The 22,907-nt window shown below is 42.0% G+C and overlaps 1 protein-coding gene across 1 annotated transcript in view; it reads left to right on the top strand.

The window, feature by feature from the left end:
* Nucleotides 1–1,129: 1,129 nt before the first annotated feature.
* The window catches only part of CNTNAP5 (contactin associated protein family member 5), a gene marked incomplete at both ends in the record, with an annotated part of 429,095 nt that continues 407,317 nt past the window's right edge, over nucleotides 1,130–22,907 (top strand). Inside the window, one exon of the mRNA XM_081335453.1 lies at nucleotides 1,130–1,223. Within this exon, the coding sequence (XP_081191579.1) occupies nucleotides 1,130–1,223 (94 nt within the window). The remainder of the gene's footprint in view (nucleotides 1,224–22,907) is intronic.

The following is a 22,907-nucleotide window of genomic DNA, read 5'->3' as shown; positions in this document are numbered from 1 at the left end:
TGATCTGTATAGGTGCCATTGTTTGGCTAGGGTGCATTTCGCACGTGCAAGGGTAGGCGTTGCATGGCCCCGGTGTATGCAGAGAAGGGGCGTTGATCTCACCTGGAGAAGCCCCCTTCCCTTGGGGGTCCCCCTTCATCCCTCCGCTCCCCCTGCCTCTTCCTCGCCAGAGGGCCCCGAGGAAGACCGTGAACAACCACGCCACGCACCCTTCCTTCGTGATGCACCTGTCTCCAAAAGCTCACGCCGCCGCCGCCGCGGCGCTCTTCTTCCATCCGTGCCACCCCCTCATCCCCAACCCTGCCTCAGTCGCTCGGTTCTGCCTCGTTTCGCTTTTCCAGACGAGTTTCCCCTATAGCCTGCCGTCCGGGAAGATCTCAGAGCTTCCCTTTTCATTCTTCCTTTGGTTTTCCAAGGCGGGGACGGGGGGGCATTTCTTTTCCCCATTTTGAGGTCCAGAGTCTCTCTCTCTCTCTCTCTCTCCCTCTCCCTCCCTCTCTCTCTCTCTCTCCCTCTCCCTCTCCCTCCCTCCCTCTCTCTCTCTCCCTCTCCCTCTCCCTCTCCCTCCCTCTCTCTCTCTCCCTCTCCCTCTCCCCCCCCCCTCTCTCTCTCTCTCTCTCTCTCTCTCTCTCTCTCTCTCTCTCTCTCCCTCTTCCTCTCCCTCTCTTTTCCCCCTATGCGGGCTCATCGGAAAGAGCCAGAGCGCAGGGAGAGATGCTCCGAGCGGCCAACTTCCCCGGTAACTCCGGAGCCGATCGGCTGGGTTGCAAGCGCTGCTGAGAAAGGATCCTCCCCTCTCGCTGGCGCGGGAGGGGGAGGCGGGGAGGAGGCTGAGCAGGAGGCGGAGGGAGCGGGAAGGGCTCCTTGCGCCTATAAGGAGTTCTCCGGCTCGGCTCTTTCTGAATTCCAAAAGCAGCGGCTGGGGAGGTGGATTTCTGAGCCGGCCGGCCGGCCCTTTGGCTGCTTAGGAGCTCTCGGCGGAGGCTTCGGCGAGAGAGGCGCCTTTCTCTCGCCGCCTCGCCTCTGCCTTTCCAAGAGGCTCTGGATGTCGGTTGGAATAAATGAGCCAAGGCAGGGAGGAGCCGCAGTCTAAAATTGGAGATTAAGGAGGCAAGGACAGCCCGGGGCAATGGAGCCCGGGGCCCAACTCTTCGGCTCGGTGACTTTGCTGCTGCTGCTGCTGCAGCTCAGCGGCTGGCGTCTCGCCTTCGCAGCTTCCATCTGTAAGTATCCCAGACTTTCTCCCCTGCGCTCGCCGGCGACATCTGTTACAGGTTGGGTGGCCAGGCTTTGGCTGGAACGGAGGAAAGGGGCGAGAGATCCGGCGGTTGGGGTCCCGGGTGAAGTTAGCTGAAGCCTTCGCTGCCAGTCGACTCTCGCTCTTTTTCACACTTTTCGTGCCAGAGAATGAAGGAAGGTGCCGACCGGGTTTCCACCCTTAAAACACACACACACACACACACACATACAAACCACGAAGTTGCGGAAATCTCAGCATCCTTTTGCCCCCCCCCCCTCCTCCCGTGCGACAATCTCCGCGTAGTCGGGTCGGAAGGGAAGCGGTTTCTCCTGGGTCCTCGGATGAATTGCTGGTGATTTGTATTCCTGCCTTAAGACTTCGTTTTCCGTGTTGCTGATGGTAACGTGGAAATGCCTTCAGTCACCTCTCCCTTGCAGCGGGGAGGATGGCTCCTTTTGCTGTCTTAAGGGTATCTAATTCAACACCCTCCCCCTCCTTTTCCAAATGGATTAAAGCCTTTGTTATTTTGGTAATCGCGGAGTCACGGTGCCTTGTCTCTCCTCCAGTTGCCCTGTGTAATTTTGGTTGTTCTCTTTTAGGCAGGGTCAGTATCTGCGCTGCTGCTTCAGGTCTAACCTCATGGGTTTCCTCAAGCCAGGGTTAACCACAACACCCTTCCCTAACATGGTGGCTTCCATACATTGTTAAGCTATAATTCCCATCTTCCTTGGACAGCATGGTCAATGTTTTGCTGGCTTGGAGCTAGTTGGAGGCTGCCAGTTTGAGGAAGACTAAACTACCTCTAAGTGTTGAAGGAGCACCACACTGAGACTTGAAGCACACGTGATTATTAAAGAATGTAGGAATAGTTTGGTGTAGGGTTTTTTGTTTTGGGTATTTTTAAGAAGAAAAGGCACTGGTATAATTTTAAAGCTACTAGTCATTCATGGGTTCCTTGCTGCTTCCATGTGTCATGTGTGGCTTGGATTATTCTGATTTTAACTTGGGGAAAAAACCCCATCCTCACCTGAACTGTTCCTTGCATTATTGCTATTTGATAGGTTTCATTAGATATTACTAATCAATTGTTGTGATAAAGCATCTGTGGGTATAGATTGTCGGTGTAAATGAGAGGAACATGTCTATACCTTTTCAGATATTTATTTCCATCCAGAAATGGAGTCACACTCATCATGATTCTTGAACATAGCTGAGGGCAGGGAGTGCTCCTAAACTATGGTCTCTGGTATGCTGAGTCAGAAAGTTAAGTCCCATTGAGCTTATGGGTTCTCATTCCTCAGAATAGCTGGATTGGAGAATAACGTACTGTTGATATGTTGCTTGGAAAATGACATGGACAAAATAACACCACAGGAGAAGCATTGCAATGTATCAGTAAAAGTGCTTAGCAGAAGTGACTGAGAACATAATTGTTCACCCAAGTCAGGCAAGATTTTAATTCAGTTCACAAACTTATGCAGTTTAGAGGATAAAGACAAATTTTCAAGAATTGGACCAGTTCAAGAATGGGACACATTTTAAGCAGTGTCTTGCCTGTATTTTAGTCACTGAATGCCATTAAGCACAGGGAAAATATATTTGGAACAAATGAAATAATTTCTTTATGTCTTGATGGAAAGGAATGATTTGTTTCTTGAGTCCTAATAGCTTTTTGAACACTAGAGGTCACTCTTACCTTTTTGATTCCATTCCTTAAAATGGGGGGGAGGGGGTGCTAAAAGAAATATACAGTATTTCGGATATCTACCCTATTGAAGCAATGGACTACTCTGAATAAATAGGGAAAAAAGGAAAGTAATAAGCTTCATGAATGACTCTCTTGTGGGTGTGCCTTCAGGTTGGATTTAATGAATAAAAATAGTAAGCAGGCAGTAAAACTTCTTTGTACCTGCAGTAATGGCTAATATGGTTTAATAACATTCTAGAATGTTAAATGGGAAGTGATTTAACCAACAAATCTTACTATTACCCAGTTTGTAATAAAGCTAATTTGAATATCGGTTAAAAGAAAACTGAGTTAATGAGCTTTACTATTTCTTGGGTGACACTTTAATTTCCCTGTACCAGTAAACATTTCCACTGAACACCGAAACTGCTCCCTAAATATTTGGGATTTTATCTTTGTAAAGCACAGTGATCAATTCTTTTATTGTACTATACAATTCTTATGTGTTCATTAAGCAATGAATTTAGCAGGATGTTTTCTCCCAGGAGCATTTGGGAAAGTTATTCCATAAAACAGCCACCGTTACTATTTTCCATACATTTTTCCGCTCTTTTGAATGGTTTGGGGGATAGGCAAAATCAGTATTTCAGCTATTTATGAAACTTTTCTTCTTTCGCTTCAACGGGGTCTTGGTCAAAATCTAAAACTGAAATAATAATCTCTGTGTGTGGATAAGGATACTTTTCGCTCTTTGAAATGCCAGATCATGTTTTAATTCATTCTATTCATTAGTAATTGTTTCATTAGGAAGTAGACAGTTATACAAGGACTACAATGCTTCTATTTTATAAGTGATTTTCAGGAAGCATGCAAAATACTATTTTGGAATGACTTTCTGCATGAATTTAGGGCTAATTCCATGCATGCTTATTTGGTAGCAAGCCTCAATGTCATTTTTTTTCCAACTTGCACAGAAGTGCTATAATAAATAACAATGTTGAAATGATATCACAAAGGCAGATACCAAGCTTGATGATCCATGAGTTCACTTTGCATACACAAATCCTCAACAGCAGTTAGACTTCTGTGCTCTGCAAATTGGTGATGTCTTCAGCTTCATTTTGAACAGAGTGTTCAATATCTCAATGGCTCCCACAAACTTCCAAGAGAAAAATCAGTGCTTTTCACACAACTCCACCAATTGTTAATACAATCCATACCCAAAACCTAGCTAGGTAGTCAGTTTACCTTTTCACCTGTCATATAAGTTGCCAATTGAAATACACAGGCAAATACTTGGTTTAGCAGAAAATAAATTGAAATGATAAAAGTGAAACTCTGTTGTTGGGAAATTGAGCTCTTGGCACTTTCGGAAAAGAAGAAGGATCAGAGTTCTGAAGGGGATCAGAGGAAGGTCACTTAGATCTAACCTCTGAGCGAAGGTGTACTTTTCAAGACTTTAATAGATTAGTCCCATGTCAATCCAGATCATAGGATTCTATGGAAAATGTTTGGTATCTGATGTGCCAGCTGAATAAGAAATAGCCTTTATAGCGTTCTCAGTATTTTCTAGGGCAGATTTTTCTTGATCTCATCTATTTTTATATAAACTTATCTTGATCACATTTAAAATAAGATTTATATTTAAAGTAAAGAGCAACAAACTATTAGTGTTTGAATTAACAGTATGCATGTTACAGAAGTAAGAATAGTTTGGGAGGAAGAATAATGAATGGTGTTGGTTTAAACAATGAGCGTTTGTGTTTTTTTACTTCCTCCTTCCAGCACTTTTACTTCTTATCTTTAATGCTTTGTGTTTATACTGGAAATGAATAATCTGATTATGTCTGTGTCTGTGTGTGGGTGTCTCTGTGTGTGTGACAGAGAGAGCTATCTGTTTCCTTACCATGTGTTAAAATTATATCCTATGTTTCATTTCTTTGATTCTTGGTACACTGCATTAAAAAGAGATTCTGCTGCTTGTTTATCTGCTTGATCAGCATATAACTTAATTATAACATTTCCTGAGCTGTTTTCTTAGTAATTTCAACAATAGGCTATACGGGAGGTCAGTAGACAGTGTTACAAAAATTACTTTACCTAATGTATTTCCAGAAATATTTCAGTCTTGCTCCATCAAAGCTCTTTATTAGATTACTACAATAGTAATGAGATTTCTCCCCAGGATTCTAATTGCTGGGAAATAGATATAGCATTCATTAGTGTGTGTTTCTATTTTATCATGTTTGTAATGGGTATGATTTTAATAGTGGTATACTTGTCTGCTTATAAGAACAGCTTTCTGCTTAACCTTGGGATTTCTAGAAGCTTTCCTACATTTCTTTTAGTAATTCTTTTACTATTTTTAGTAATTTTGGAAGATGGAGTTTGTAGCAAGTTTGTCCATATATGCATCCAAATAAAGCATTCATTATTAATTCCTGCAGTTATCTATTATATCTCTGGCTACTCTGGATCAATTGAAATAAATTGCAAAGGGAAGGAAAAATACCTGCCTCTGAGCGATTGTAAAGCAACAGAAGTGGCAGATGCACATGGACTGAATCACGCAACTAGAATTTTCATTTCTGATTTCAAATTTTCAGCATACTAGGATTGGAGGCAATGTTCCTGATATGCCCTTGGATGCTCACTCAGCCAACATCCTTTGTTGTGTGATAGGAGGATACTAAATTCACATTGTCCTACTCTATGTATGCAGTAGAAGCAACCTACACAGTGGCAGTCTTTTCAATATAACGCTTACTATGTTTTTAACAAGATTATATAGAAACACTGAGTTTGAAATTTAGTGGGGGGGGGGGAGAAACAAACAACCTACAATGATTACCATAACATGTGAAGAATACTTCAATAATTTTGTGACCTGTTTTATTGAAGTATTGTTGTACTATAGTCAGTCTGGAGTGAACTTGGAGGAGGACATTGTTTGCAGTACCAATATCAGGAGAGACCAGTTGCTACAGAAAAAAACCATAGATGTTTTCTTCTCTCCCCCCTGCCCCACTTTCTTACTGGATTTTGTCACTGTCTGAGCATAGAGAAAAGGAATGCTTACTTTCATTTGATGAAAGGATTCAAGTAGATGTATTAAAACAGGGATCCCCAACCCCTCGTCCGTGGAACAGTACCAGGTCACGGCATGCCAGCAACTGGTCCACACAAACAAGCAAATCCCTATCTGCGGGATGCAGGCAGCACACAAAACCACGCTCCCTGTGATCCGTGGAAAAACCTCTCTCCACGTAACCAGTCCCTTTTGGGCACCTCAGTATTAAAAGACCAGCTATGGAAAATGCAGCTGAAGGGATAATAAGCAGACCAGAGCTCAGATTTTTATTATTATTATTATTATTATTATTATTATTATTATTATTGTTGTTGTTGTTGTTGTTGTTGTTGTTGTTGTTGTTGTTGTTGTTGTTTATCGCATAGTCAGCCGGGTGCTTATACTGGATGTGGCATTTTTTTCCACCTATTGAGTCCTTTCCAAGGATATGGGAAATGCAGATGTTGTTGTTTGATGATGTTAAAAAGGTTGTAAGGTGTTCCGAGTAAAGCTTTCTTCTGAAATTGACTGATGGTGATTTGGTCAACACTGATGGTGTTCAAGTGATGCTCCAGTTGTTTTGGGATTGCACCCAAGGTGCCTATCACTATTGACACTACTTTTGCTTCCTTTTTCCACAGTTGCTCTACTTCTGTTCTTGTTAGTTGTAATTGTTTCTATTTACTTTTAAAGTTCTAATGATTATTTCACTTGAACTGGAATAATGAAGTTTTTGTGATGCTCTTTACTATGTTTCTTAATTGCAATCCTATTATGCATTGGTCTTTCAGTTTCTGAAATAACTTTAAGAGTAGGAGGCAATACATTTATTATCTTAAAAGCCATCAGACCATTTGCCAGTATCAAAATAACAGCAGCAACTTTCCTAAGTAGCAAATATTTTGTTACAGAGTACATATCACCTCTGAATGTTATCTATGCAAATAGTATGGCTGCTAACCTTTTTAAAAACAAAACAAAACTGCAGGTAATGCATTTAATCCAATATTAAAATGCAGACTTCATTTGTTTCGTTTTGAAACCCTCAAAGTTTATGTAGTATAAATCTAGATGGATTCTGACCGTTCAAAATTTCTTCAATTTTGATAAATCAAAATCTGGTTAGTTAGAGGAAAAATGATGGAGTTTGGCAGGTGATTTTGATCCCAATATTTGCTATCCTTCTCTGTACCTCATCTGATAGTCTGCTGTTAGTCACTGCCCTCTATGTTCTTATTCCGCCCTCCCACTTTTAAAGAATAGCACCTTATTGCAGTAAAACATAACATTTAACACTACCCCATAAGGCTATGTGGTATCCACAGTCTAAACAAAATCCACTTTTTTTGTTTTCATATTTTTAAAAAAATATTTCAATTTTTTAGATTGTACATCAGGGTTTGCTGGGTCGTCCTCAGAATGAGAGTCTAGAATAATAAGTAGTAACAAAGAAGGACAATGTAAGTAAGCATTTTGATATCATGACAAAATAACAAAAAAACAAGGCAGTGTAAATAAACCTAGCAAAGTTTTTATCTCTCTGTGCATGCATACATAAGTATTCACATTTGCATACATTTTTATTTAAAAACAGAAATCCAGCTTTGTCAATACATATATATTCATATTACATATATATTTATATTCAGCTATGGGATTTTTTTAAAAAAAATAATATTGCTGATTTTTTTTTTAAAAATGACATTCCTAGAAGAAATTACAAGGTTTACTTTTTTCCATTTTCCCCCCTCATGAGACAGGTAGCTGGACAGAGTCATTTTGTTCCACTCCACAGAGTTCTACTTTTTTGGAAAAGTGAATTCCAAAAACTTAGGAAACCTTTAGCAACTCATTCAGAATATTCATAGGGTCGAATACTTTGCGACTGCTAGAAAGAAATGCTATGAGCTTTAAACCTTGTCCATTTGCTGGAAAGTGAAAAAATAATCCTGGTAGCTATACAGCGGCTTATAAGAGTGTGTGGTATCCCAGTTTTTCACCCTTATTAGTGTTGTAATAGGAAGGTATCTGAATTTTCCATATAGAGCTACTTTGCTCTTCTCAAATATGTATGATGCAGCTACTATGTGGTTATCCAAGCCAAATGTCTTTAGCAGAGGCATAAACTGAAGAGCAGTCAGGAAAGGAAGCTATAGTGAAGTTTAATTTCTATATAATGGTTAAACTACACAAAATGTAGGAGATCCATGATCAGAGATTATCAGTGCTTTGAATTAATATATATAGTAGTTATGGAGAACATCAGAGTTGTAACTACAATCCTGGCACAGCAGTGTAATTAGAGTTTCCTGCCTGTCCCATTTGCTAATATACTGTACTTCCCTATATATTTGTTGTGTAATCCTACTGTGAAAAATAATTTTGCCCCAAATTTCTATAGATTTATTTTCATGGGCAAGTCTGTCTGATTATCAGTGTTAATATCATGGGGCTTTCTCACGCTTCAATCTCCTTTGAAGAAATATCTCTGTTTCTTGGATACTTTGTTCAGTTGTGAACCTCCAACCTTACCTTGAAATATACCATGACTGGATTCATGGGGCACAGATTTGGGAGTATTCCTTGCATATCCTTGCAAATGGCTACCATAGGAAGGGTGTCATGGTAACTGGTCATAATGCATCTATTTATCTCCTTGCAAGATGCTTCCTATGTTGTTGTTGTTGTTAGTTGCGAAGTCGTGTCCAACCCATCGTGACCCCATGGACAATGTTCCTCCAGGCCTTCCTGTCCTCTACCATCTTCTGGAGTCCATTTAGGCTCATGCCTACTGCTTCAGTGACTCCATCCAGCCACTTCATTCTCTGTCGTCCCCTTCTTCTATTGCCCTCAACCTTTCCCAGGATTAGGCTCTTCTCCAGTGAGTCCTTCCTTCTCATTAGGTGGCCAAAGTATTTGAGTTTCAACTTCAGGATCTGGCCTTCTAAAGAGCAGTCAGGGTTGATCTCCGCTAGGACTGACCAGTTTGATCGCCTTGCAGACCAAGGGACTCGCAGGAGTCTTCTCCAGCACCAGAGTTCAAAGGCTTCAATTCTTTGGCGCTCAGCCTTTTTTATGGTCCAACTTTCACAGCCATACATTGCAACTGGGAAGACCATAGCCTTGACTATACACACTTTTGTTGGCAGGGTGATGTCTCTGCTTTTTAGTGTGCTGTCTAGATTTGCCATGGCTTTCCTCCCCGGGCTCCCCATGGACAGTACCAAAAGGAAAAAGAAAAACAAAGATGCTTCCTACTACTCTCCTTAGCTTAGTCTTTGGATATGTGCACATCCATCCAGAAACAAACTAACCACTAGGTTATCTATTTTTCATTTTTTAGTTCTCAAAATGTGGATGTGCACATACACTTGGAAATAATGATAGTGTCAAAGGCTAAAGTTTTGCTTCGCAGATGGCCAGTTTCCATCATCATCATCTGAAAGAAAAAAATAATAAAATAAAATAAAAAGTAAAATAAAATAAAATAAAATAAAACTGAGGAAGGAAAACTGGAAGAGTCTAAAGGAGGTGCCTGTGGACACAGCATGGTTTTGGACAAAACTCACAGTTGGGAATGCCAAAAAAATAATGACATAATGGAATTTGTTTATTTATTTTATTTAAGATAACTTTTATGGCTGGCCATTCACTCTCAGTGACACTGGGAGGCTTACAAAAAATGTAAGCATCAAATAAAAACTATTTGGTATGGCTTCTTTTCTTTGTGCTGTTCTCATTTATCTCCTTATGAGCATGTTTGCTAATGAACATATGTGAAACAATATTTATTGATTTTCTTTACTTCTGTGTCAGCAATTTTCTCATATATGAAAAACCAGCACTGTATATCATCTATAAATTATACAGCATAGAGAAAAAGTAGGTTAATGAACACTAAAACTCCCTGATTATTCTTCCCCCCATGCCTCAGATATAATGTCCACAATCTGGTGTACAGACATATATACACTAAGGGCTCATTGAAATGAGTAAGACTTAACATGTGCAAATGTATTCTGGATTGTGCCCCTTGTGTCTCCCTGATTGGTTCATGTGAGAGGACCCCTCATCCTGCCCCCGCTTAAATCATCTGTATGTGTATGGATTTTTTTTTATCATTTCCCATAAACACTCCCAAATGGGATTTCCCAACAGTGTCTCTAATGTTTGAAAGCAAACAACAGAAAAAAAAACAAAAACAAAAAAAAACAATGGCTTAGATTAGTCGGAGCAAATGTAGCTATCTACCTCTATCAATGTAATCTTGATACAGCAATAAAGATACCAATATTAACCTCAGTTAGTCTTCATTTCCCACCGTGGGTTAAGTTCATCCTCATGATATGAACGAAGATCTCTGCCTGATTCTGCCTTGCTGTCTCTAACTACAGCATCTGCTGATCCATTCAAGACAGAGCCTTTGTATTAACCTCATTCGGAGCCAAATTTGTCACAAGCCTTCTAAGTTTAAGCAAACAAATCATTTTCTAAACACTTGGTCTGAAATAGGTAATTCCAGTGGGGGTTTCTCCCCATGTAATTAAACTCTGCTTTCCTAGTCAAATCTCAGAGGTCCTGGCCCTTGAAGAAGAGAGTATCAAAGCAATCAACAGGCATCTGAGGAACAGGCAGACTCCTGTGTACGGTGCTGGATAGATGTCACTGATAATTAATTCACTTGTATTAATCCTTTCCTTGCTTTTTCTAATTGCTCTGCACAGATTCTTATGGGCCAGTTCTACCATCTGTTCTGCAGATCAGTAGAATTGATTGAGTTTTAAGTGGTGACAACGGTGCCACGTAGAACCAAGAGGACACAGTGGATGCCAAAATACTGCCATATTTTATTTTTAACTATCCAAGCTGTTATGCAGCTTAAAAAGAATAACTGCCACAAATTCAGGAGCATGATAATGGAATGGCCCTGACAGACAGATGTTCAGTAGGCTTCTTCTCTCATCCCTGGCCACAAACCGCTATATCAAAACATAAGAGGAGGAGAGGATATGCACAACATGAGAAATGAAAAGATTCCTTGAAGTCATTTTAGGCTTTTGGGTTGATTTGTTTCCATAAGTGCTCACTCATTATTTTTGCAGCAAAACTCTTGTGACATTTTTGGTACCGATAATTATTTTTCAAACGTTTGAACAGTGTTTTCAAATGCTGAAACCACCAGCCTACATTATTTAATAATTCTCGTGGAGTCCTTGGTGCTCTCTGACTTGGTTGTTTGCTTGCAGACATTTCATTATCCAATATCTGCAAGCAAACAACCAAGTTCAAGCAAACAACCAAGCACAGAGAGCACTAAGGACTCCAAAGATGTTCTCTTCTTAAAATTCTTAATACATTTTTTAAGGCAAAGGAGAACTTTGATCCTCCCTGTTGTAGGTAAGGGAGAGAAGGCAACCTGGAGCTCATTTAAAAAGAGTTTGGCTGACAAAATTATGTTGGAAGAAGGAAATGGGTTAGATATCGCTTGTGTGATGTGGGCTTGTCCCTCTACTGCCCAGTTTTGGTTAACTCCACGTTTGTTAGTAAGTCTAGTGAATGACCTTCTGAAATAGATAGTAAAACTCCTCTTTCCTTCTCACCATTTATCCCCTGCAAATATGCATTTATACCCTTGCTTCTATGCATCCTCAAAATCGGACACGGGATATTCAGTCATGTCAATAATAAAATCCTACTAAACTTGGAAATATTTGGGCCTCCCAATAGTTGTAATTGGGAGGTCATGTTAGTGGCTAGATATATTCTTGGCCTTTCCAGGCAGCTCTCATTGGCTCCTCACCCCATGCCTAGAATTTTTCCATAAGCTCTTCCCATAGAGCTTTGCCCACAGAAGCTTATGTATATGGAAATTATGAATGCAACCTTTGGATAAATGAATCAGATAAGCCCTCTTTCTGCCTTTCATCACCTTCAAGCCTTCACCTTTATATAAAAGGTAAAGGTAAAGGTTCCCCCGCACATGAGTGCTAGTCATTTCCAACTCTAGGGGCCGGTGCTCATCTCCGTTTCAAAGCTGAAGAGCCAGCGTTTGTCTGAGGACGTGTCCGTGGTCATGTGGCCGGCATGACTAGACGCCAGAGGCGCACGGAACGCTGTTACCTTCCCACCGTAGTGGTCCCTATTTTTCTACTTGCATTTTTACGTGCTTTCAAACTGCTAGGTTGGCAGAAGCTGGGACGAGTAACAAGCGCTCACTCTGTTACGCAGCACTCGGGATTCGGCCCGCCAAACTGCTGACCTTCTGATCGACAAGCTCAGCATCCTAACCCACTGAGCCACCACGTCTCTTCACTTTTATATACAGTGGTATAAAAAAGAGACAACCTTTGGGAAGGACCACCCATTTTCTTTGCTGCAGGTCTGTCATATCCCCTGGGATATCCATTGGGGAAGAAATATTGTTGCTGCTTCTTAGTGATACTTGCTATCCTCTTCCATTCTGCCAGTAGTCCCTGAGAACATAGCAGAGGGATAAAGACATTTTTCCCCTTGAATTATACCAACATTTGCATACAAATGGAATTAATGCAGAATTAGTCAGAGGTGCCATTAATAGGAAGTCATAGTTTAGAGTTATAGAAACAAGTCTGCACAAGCCTAGGGTTTCTGCCAAGCCAATGTCCTTTCTATTCTTTAGTTATAAATGCAAAAATGAAATCAAAACTTTCCTCTTAGCACTAATTATAGTTTTCTTGCACATAGAGGACTGTGCTTTCATCTAAAACAATATTGCTTGCTAAAATAAAAGTGTCTTTACTCACAACAGTTAGAACAGCATATCTGTAATACTCAGCTATAGGGTATCTTTATATCTGAATCTGGTAAGCAGAGTATAATATAATATGATATATAAGTTTATAATATAAATTCCTCCTCCTCCTCCTCCTCCTCCTCCTCGTTCCCCCCTTCCCTTCTTCCTCCTCCTTCTCCCTATCACAATTTTTAAAACACGAAAGATCAGGATTATGTTTTCTAGGCAAAACATATTACCAAATTCCAACAGTAGTTTTTCCCCCCCATTTGGTCCTCTGAATGCTACAAATAGATTAAAATAATTTATTTTAGCCAACTATATTGACCCACCAGAAAACACTTTCAGCTTTATTGGAATTGGTCCTACCTACCTTTGACCTTTCATCCTTAATAAGGGTGAAACCAGTCACATACGGAATGGACTGCAGGTACCAGTCTGACAGATTTTATTTTACCCTGCTAGCGTATCTACACACATAGCAAGGAAAAGAAATAGTTGCTGCAGAAAACCCCATGCTGGACAGATTTTCATTAATTTCAAAAGACATTTAAATATAAACAAGAACTAATAATTTCTAAGCCAGTAACAAAAGATGCTATCATAAGAATTCTAAATATGATGGCTAGGGTATAGCTCAGAGCTATATTTGCCAAAGAAACTTGAAAGGAAATTGAAGGTGAACTTAAGAATCCATTTAGACATTTTTTTTAAAAAAAAGCCAATCTAATGAAATATTTAGAAGCCTTTGTCCATTTTTTTTCCTACACTTTGATCTGCATTCTACTAGTGGGGTGGAGAACAAAGGGTGGTAGTAGTACTTGTAGTCATTTGTGCTTGGTTTTCAGAGGTCAGTAGGAGACATGCAAACCTGTCTTATATTTATTGGTGGATTCCTTTATTTTCAGCACTAATTAGCTTAATTAGACACTGCACTTAGTGGATTTTTTTAGTAGTCCTGAAAACCCAAGTCTCTCATATATTTTAACAAGAGCACTCGAGGATTACCTATACTTGTTAAACTTGTAGTTTAACAAGTATAGGTAATCCTCGAGTTATGTCAGTTCACTTAGCAACCATTTGACATAACCCTCCCCCCTCAAGTACTTATGACACAGTTCCGAAGTTATGAATATTGCAGCACCATGGCAGTCAGTCAAACAACCGCAGAGGCACTGCAACATTCAGCCTGCCTATTCCCCCTCCTCCCCACCAGGTTTCCACAGGCGTCCACCTTACAAAGTTTGGTGCTTCAGGCCTTTGGTGTGTTCGCAGAGAACAGACGCCTAAAGTACCACAAGATCAAGTGAGATCCCACATGATCTCACGGTACTTTAGGCCTTTGTTCTCTGCGAATGGAGCCCTGGATAAGAACTGCAGCAAAAGAACTTGCAAACGGAGTGAAGGCTTGAAGCCTTCCTTCCATTTGCAAAGCTTTTTGCCATCTTTACAAAAAGCCTGTGCCCCCCTAAACAGAAGCCTGCAGGGACGCACATGCACCCCCCCCCCCAGCTTCTGTTCTCATTGGCAAAGGCCTTTGTGACCTAAATGGAGGCCCGGAAGGACTTTTTCAGCCTTTTTCGAGGAAGACTGAAACTCTATAGTGGTACCAAGCCACTTCCTTCCCTGAGAGCAAACCAGGAAGAACCAAGCCATGGACATCACCATACAGTGAAGTTGGAGATTGCAGCTTTATCATTGATTTTAAATTAAAACAAGAAATAATGGTGGGGCCATGATCTTATGCAGAGCAGCCACTTCTTCATCTTATGCAAAGAGTACCAGTTTCTCCTTTTCCCATCAGATAATACATATAGGCAGTACTTTTTTTCTAAAACAAAAATGTGCTGGAACTCACACGTCATAAAACCCGCCTTGCCTACCCTACAAGGTTCCATCCAAAAAAGGTGCCGGAACTCCGTTCTGAGCGTTTTATGACAAAAAAGCCCTGCATATAGGAAGTGAAATGATTTGTCAGGATAGGCGTGCTATCACTATGTGATCATACCAGTGGTATCAGCTTATTTCCTATTATTCCCACCTAGAAAAGGAAAAGAATAATATAGTCACCATATTCCTCTCTCTTATGAAATAGGGATTACAATGTGGTAATACAAGCAGCAAACACATAGTTATTTTTCTACTTATCATATCTGCTGATAGATGCCCACCTTCAAGATGATCCTTCCTTGCTGAAGGTGGGAGATGACGGTGAGCCAATGGATCATTTGTAAGGTATCTAGAAGATAAATCCAAGAAGAAGCATCTAGAAGATAAATCCAAGAAGCAGCTTATTCACTCAGAGTTGAATGCGCAAGTCATGTCAAGGTGCTGGAAACATGGTTGTGGGGGGCTACCTAGGATGAATTTAATTCTGTAACTGCTGAGCATGTGAAAAGGATCCTGTTTATTAGGTCTATGTACCTTTTGCTTTTGAAAGCCATCTGGGAGACAGCATCTAGTTGAGTAGTAATCTTCAATGAGAATGAATGTTGGTACATCCCTTTTGCTGAACCCAACTGTTCTGGACAATTTTTGCAAACCTCCAACCTTACATAGACCTTCTCAGTCAGGTTTCAGCCTATGGGTCATGCATGGGGAAGAGCAGATTTAAGCTCATCCTAACAAATCATAGTGACTGTGAATATTTCAGTCTATAGAGCTGAAATCTTTAGTATTCAGTAGGATTTTACTTCCCTGTTCGGGACTGGTGAATATTTTTTTTGGGGGGGGGATTCCTAGGCTCAAAGAAGCAGGAAGCACCATGTGTGTGAATGTCTATGCGTGTATGTGTATGTACTGTATGTGTGTGTGAATATGTGTGTGTGTGTGTGTGTGTGTATACACACACACACAGACACACACACAAACATTGGGGTGGGGATAGAGAGAGTTTTTTTTAAAGAATAAGAACCAAACAAATTTTGAATCAATTAAGGAAAGTACTGAAAAGTAATAAGAAGTGAAAAAAGTATATAGAAAGAAATAGAGGACAGGAAAAACAGAAAAAGAAAGGAAAGGAAAAGAAGCAGCTTCCAATCTTTTTAACAACAGTTGCAAGTACATTTATAGTTTACCCTGTCTAAAATTACAACATAATTTCCTTCGTTCCATAGTCTGCCCTCTCTGATCATCAAATTATAAATCACAAGTTATTTTTTTCACCAAAAAATCCCCAAGGAGTTTCTAGTCACTAATAAATGTAGGCCTTTCTCTAATTAAACAAATCATTTTTGCCATTTCTACTAAATCTGTCACCTTCACCAGCCATTCCTCCGTTTTGGGCATTACAGAGTCTTTCCATTTTTGTGCACATAATAATCTTGTAGTAGTTATCATCTATAAAAACAATCTTTCATAACATTTTTTCTAATTGCCTCTCCATTAGTCATTAGTCCCAAGACAAGTTCTGGTTGCACTTTGATATAAATTATTATTATTTAGTATCATTGTGTGTATTAGAAGCCAAAGTTCTTTGGCTCTTAGTTAAGTCCACAAGGCATGTTTTACTTCATGTTTTACATATTTCCAACATAAATTTGAAGTGCCTTTATATGTACATTCCAGTTAATTTTTCTGGAGGGACAGATATATTTTGTGCACCAGTTCCATCAATTTCTGGACCAGGAGGCCCTACAGACACCTTGTGAATGGACGGTTCCAATGTGCTCTACGTGGAGCTTCCCCTGAAGACCACTTGGGAACTGCAGCTGTTTTTGAATGAAGTAGCAATGATAGTTACTGGTATTCCATGGTTTGCCATATAATACTCTTCTCTGTTGCACTGCACTGGTTACCAATAGTCTTCCAAATGCAAATTAATTATTAATTATCAATTTAAACAGCATCATCTTTTGGGACTTAGGAGCAGACCTGATACCTACCTTCTCCATCTCCATAATTTGAGATTGAGATTGAATGGTTAAATCTTCCTTCTTAACACTGCTTTGTGGAATGATAAAAGACCTCTTCAGTTTTAACCCTTGAACTATTGTATACAAGGGATTACTCTTAAAGGAGATTTCTTTGGGGGTTTTTTTGGGGGGGGGCATAAAAATAAATGTCAGGCCTCTCAAAAAGAAGTCAATTTACCAGATGATTTAGGGAACACAATGATGCCATCCCCAAAATTAGAGGTCACTTGATGTCATATCTAACAGTAGAAATTGAGGGGGGGGGGGTCACTTCATTGAATTGTCATTGTCTTTTTGCTTCCAATAATCAAATTATATTATTTGCACATATGACCAGCCCTAACATTTTTAATGTTTATGATGTCCTGAAAAGTTACTAATGCTATTATTTTATGATGCATATTTTTGTATTTAATGTGTCTTATCATCATTATCATCAATCATCATCACCATCATCATCAATTGTATTGTGAATAGAAACAGGATAGAAATATATATATATATATATATATATATATATATATATATATATATATATATATATATATATATATATATATATATATATATATATATATATATACATGTATGTGAGTGTGTGGGTTTTTAAGTCATTTTTATTCTTTGTGACTGGACTAGTTTCTGCAGTTATCTTGGCAAGATTTCAATAGAGTTTACCATTGCTTCCTTAATAGTGCTGAGAGAGAGTGACTGGCCCAAGCTGGCTTCATGACTAATATGGGACTACAGCTTACCATCTCCCACTTTCTAGCAGGGTACCTTAACCAGTGTAACAAACTGTATATCTCTATCATATCTTCTCTGTTTTTATCTCTATCTCATCAAGGGAGCCATGGTGGTGCAGTGGTTAGAATGTAGCACTGCAGGATAACTCACTGCTCACTGCCAGGAGTTCAATTCTCACTGGCTCAAGGTTGATTCAGCATTCCATCCTTCCAAGGTTAGCAAAATCAGGACCCCAATTGTTGAGGGCAATAAGCTAACTCTGTAAACTGCTTAGAGAGGACTGTAAATCACTGTGAAGCGGTATATAAGTCTAAGTGCTATTGCTATCGTTTGTATATTGCCTGACTCCAACAGGTCTGAACAGCTCACAAGGAAGCTATAAAACAATAAAAGAAAACAACCTAGCAAGCCAAACACACTCTTGCCTTTCCAGGAGGGGCTATATCCATCTGGAGGTGTTCATTTATCTGAACCAAAGGTTGTATAGTTCTCATTTTCATCCGTAACTACACATATTACAAAGGATGCAATACAAGGTAAGATATGTACAAGTGTTCATTCAGTTCTGGCTCTACAGAGCTCTTGGGCTGCCTAATCTTACAAAGGGGACATTATGCAATTTATGCATATTGTTTCTTCTCTCTGCCTAATCACTTTTGAGCTGCATACTCTTTAAGGCATTTCTAGATGAAATGACACTGTACTGTGGTATATATATTAAAGTGCTCCTTCTAAACCAGGGGTGTCAAACTCAATTTCATTGAGGGCCGCATCAGCATTGCAATTGCCCTCAGGGGGCCGGGTGGGTGTGGCCAGGTGGGCGTGGCCTACTGGGTGGGCGTGGCTAGAGTGTGTATGGCCTACTGGGTGGGCGTGGCCAGCTCTACATGGTTTGCATCAAGGGTGCCTATGGGGGCCTGGGCAGGAGTGGGACAGATCTGAGGGTCTCTGGCAGGAGGAGGGTCTCTGGGCCAGGGCCAAGGCAGTGGGGGCCGTTCCCTCACTGTTTCCAGGATGGCTTTGCGGGCCGCATGAAACCACTTCGCGGGCCGGATCTGGCCCCCGGGCCTTGTGTTTGACATGTCTGTTCTAAACATACTGAAAATCAAAAGAATGGTGTGGGTCTTTAGAAGAAATAGCACATAGCCAAGGTCTGTAACTCAGAACATGGCAGCTTTACCTACAAGGACACATCAGACACAGAAGCAGAGGCAGGAGTTGAGAGAGGATAAGCAGGAGGATAAATGACAAAATGAGCATTGTGCTTTTGTGAAGTAAGCTCTGCCCTTTTGCATAAACACTGCAACAAGAGGGGCAGAACTTGCATTGTGTTGGTGTCATGCTCATTTTCTCACAGAGTGGTCCACAAGGTGAGGCCCAAAGAGTGTAAATGGCAGTTGCAATGGAACACATATTACAGAGGGAGCTTCAGTCACACCAAGTGGCTGCCATTTTCACATTTTTGACCATCCACCTGCAGACACTATTTTGGCAAGGGCACAAGATTTTGTGGATGCCTATGCATAGAAAAAAGGGGACGCGGTGGCTCAGTGGGTTAGGACGCTGAGCTTGTCGATCAGAAGGTCAGCAGTTTGGTGGGTCAAATCCCGAGTGCCGCATAACAGAGTGAGCGCCTGTTACTCGTCCCAGCTTCTGCCAACCTAGCAGTTCGAAAGCACGTAAAAATGCAAGTAGAAAAATAGGGACCACTACAGTGGGAAGGTAACAGCGTTCCGTGCGCCTTTGGCGTCTAGTCATGCTGGCCACATAACCACAGAGATGTCCTCGGACAAGCACTGGTTCTTCAGCTTTGAAACGGAGATGAGCACCGGCCCCTAGAGTTGGAAATGACTAGCATGCATGTGCGGGGGAACCTTTACCTTTACCTTTATGCATAGAAAGGCAGCTCTGAAGGTAAGGTTGTTATGCTTATTCCCAATCAACTTGTGCTTTTCCTGCTCTAGTAGTTTTATTTATTTATTTATTTATTTATTAGATTTCTATACCGCCCTATTCCCGAAGGACTCAGGGTGGTTTACAGGGCAAACTAAAAACAGATAAAACAGTACAAAAATTAAGATAACGTTAAAATTAAAGTAGGATTAAATAACAATAGCCCAAATTTAAAATTTGAATTTAAAATTTAAAAATGTAAAAATTTAAAACCCCTCAGTCCAGGTCAGATAAATCAAACAACCAGGTTTTTAGGTCCCGGCGAAACGAATGAAGGTCGGGGGCAGTCTGGAGTTCTACAGGCAGGTCGTTCCACAGAGCAGGCACGCCCACAGAGAACGCCCTCCCCCTGGGGATCACCCGCCAGCACTCACTGACCGGCGGCACCCTAAGGAGGCCCTCCCTGTGGGAGCGCACAGGATGATGGGAGATTGATGCTGGCAGTAGGTGCTCCCTAAGATAACCCGGACCCATGCCATTTAGGGCTTTATAGGTCATTACCAGCACCTTGAATCTCACCCGGAGGGCAACTGGAAGCCAATGCAGCTCACGGAGTAGAGGTGTTACATGGGAGTATCGGGACACTCCCATCACAACTCGCGCAGCCACATTCTGCACCAGCTGAAGCCTCCAAGTGGTCTTCAAGGGTAGCCCCATGTAGAGAGCATTGCAGTAGTCTAACCGGGAGGTCACGAGTGCATGAGTGACTGTGCATAGGACATCTCGGTTCAGATAGGGCCGCACCTGGCGCACCAGGCGAACCTGGCCAAAAGCCCCCCTGGTCACGGCTCCTATATGATCTTCCAAAGTGAGCCGTGAATCCAGGAGGATGCCCAAGTTGTGAGCCCTATCAACAGGGGGTAACACCTCACCCCCCATAGTTAAAGATGGACAAAACTGGTTCATCCGAGATGCCGGTATGCACAGCCCCTCAGTCTTGGTGGGATTGAGTCAAAGCCTGTTCCTCCCCATCCAAACCCGGACCGCCTCTAGGCAACGGGACATCACATCGAGGGCATCGCTGGGTTGGTTCGGGGTGGAAAGAAAAAGTTGGGTATCATCAGCGTACTGATGATACCCCACCCCGAAACCATGAATGATCTCACCCAGCGGCTTCATATAGATGTTGAACAGGAGGGGGGAGAGGACTGACCTCTGAGGAACTCCACAAATGAGAGACCTCGGGGCCGACCTCTGCCCTCATGTCAACACCGACTGCAAGCGGCCCAGGAGGTATGAGGAGAACCACTTTAAAACAGTGCCCCCCACTCCCAACCCTCTGAGACGCCGCAGTAGGATACCATGGTCGATGGTATCAAAAGCCGCTGAGAGATCTAACAGGACTAGGACAGAGGAGCAGCCCCTGTCCCGAGCCTGCAAGAGATCATTCAGCAGCGCGACTAATGCCGTCTCCGTGCTGTACCCGGGCCTAAAGCCCGATTGGTACGGGTCTAGATAATCAGTTTCCTCCAGGAACAAGGGAAGCTGGTGCGCCACCACGCTCTCAACAACCTTCGCTAAAAAGCGAAGGTTGGAGACCGGATGATAGTTATTTAAAATAGCCGGGTCCAGGGCAGGCTTCTTGAGGAGGGGCCTCACCACTGCCTCCTTCAAGGTGGCGGGGAAGGTAACCTCCCTCAAAGAAGCAGTTATTACTGCCTGGAACCAGCCTTGTGTCTCCTCCCGAGCTGCATACACCAGCCAGGAGGGGCACGGGTCCAATAAACACGTGGTGGAACTCAGTCTCCTCATGAACCTGTCCACTTCATCTGGGGTCACAGGATCGAATTCAGTCCAAATGGCATTCTCAAGACCGCTCAATTCCTCCCCATCAGTCTCTACCCAGTCAGAGTACAAACCGGCCTGAATCTGAGCAATCTTGTCCACAAGATGATGACTAAACTCCTCGGCCCACCCCTGCAAGGGTTCCCCCCTCACCTCCTGATTAAGGAGGGAGCAGTTCACCCTAAACAGGGCGGCCGGGCCATTATCTGCAGACGCAATGAGGGCAGCGAAGTAATTAGACTTCACTGTCCTCATCGCCGCGAGGTAAAGCCTCGTAGCGGTTCTCAACCGCAATCAGTCAGATTCAGACCGGCTCAATCTCCAACTGCTCTCCAGACCCCATCTCCAATGCTTCATGTCCCGGAGCTCCACAGAAAACCATGGGGCCCAACAGGATCTGTGCCGGATCAGGGGTCACAAGGGTACAACATGGTCGAGCGCCTCAGTGGCAGCCCTTTCCCAGGCATCCACCAAGGCGTCGGCCAAGCTGTGAGTGGGGGAGATAGGTATAGGTATAGATAGGTATAGATAGAGATAGGTATAGACCCAAGCGCCGTCTGGAACCGTTCCGGATCCATCAGGCGCCTGGGGTGGAACCACCTGTTCGGTTCTGCAGCCCAGCAGCGAGGGGTGGCAAACCGGAAGACCAATTGTAGGAGATGATGATCGGACCATGACAGGGGAGTAATCGTTGGTGAGCCCCCTCCCAGATCATCAAACCACTGTCCAGATAGAAAAAACTCGGTCGAGAGTGTGACCATGAGTCAGGCCCTGGATTATTTGGGTCAGGTCCATGGCCGTCATGGAAGCCATGAACTCCGGAGCCAACTCTGACGACCCCCCCAGGGAAGGGAGGTTAAAGTCGCCCAGAACCATAAGTCTGGGAAACTCAACCACCAACCCTGAAAGGGTGTCGAGAAGCCCGGGCAAGGCCATTGCTACACAGGGCCATTGCTCACTAAGGATTTTCTGTGGTACCAACCATTAGAGAAAGATTGTCCTAGCAATACCTCAGGATACTAGGACGGACTTCAAATAAGCTGATCTGTTCTCCTTGGAATTCTTATAAGAATTACTTAGCTACTTAGGCTTAGTTTATTTCTGTTTTTTAGAAAATGATTTTTCAGAGCTGGAATTATTTTCTAGCACAGGTTCATTATTCCTTACCCTTTTGAAGTTAATTACTTGCAATTTTGGAGGCTATATATGCAGGAGGCAATTTAATCCTTCTCCACTCCCTTGTTTATAATTTTCTTAACCAAAGAAATGCAGTAAGCCAAATAAGTTATTAAAATAAAGTTGTGAGCCATTACACTGAGGGTTTGTCTCATGTTCTCTTGACACTTCAGGGGAGGAAAAATGTATGTCCAATTATGGTCAAGCTTTTATAGCAAAAAAAAAGTCTTCCTGAATTCCTAATCAAGAGTGCATAATATACATGATATGTACTGAATACAGTGTAGATTTTTTATTTACTTTGAATTACTTCTCTCTATATAGAGTAAGGGACACGGTGGCTCAGTGGGTTAGGACACTGAGCTTGTCAATCAGAAGATCGGCAGTTTGGCGGGTCGAATCCTGAGTGCTGCGTAACAGAGTGAGTGCCTGTTACTCGTCCCAGCTTCTGCCAACCTAGCAGTTCGAAAGCACGTAAAAATGTGCAAGTAGAAAAATAGGGACCACTACGGTGGGAAGGTAACAGCGTTCCGTGCGCCTTTGGTGTCTAGTCATGCTGGCCA

The sequence above is a fragment of the Vipera berus genome (assembly GCF_964194415.1).
Source record: "Vipera berus genome assembly, chromosome: 1".
Taxonomy (NCBI): domain Eukaryota; kingdom Metazoa; phylum Chordata; class Lepidosauria; order Squamata; family Viperidae; genus Vipera; species Vipera berus.
The sequence above is the reverse complement of the archived record's forward strand: the minus strand, read 5'-3'. Positions and strand labels throughout refer to the sequence as shown.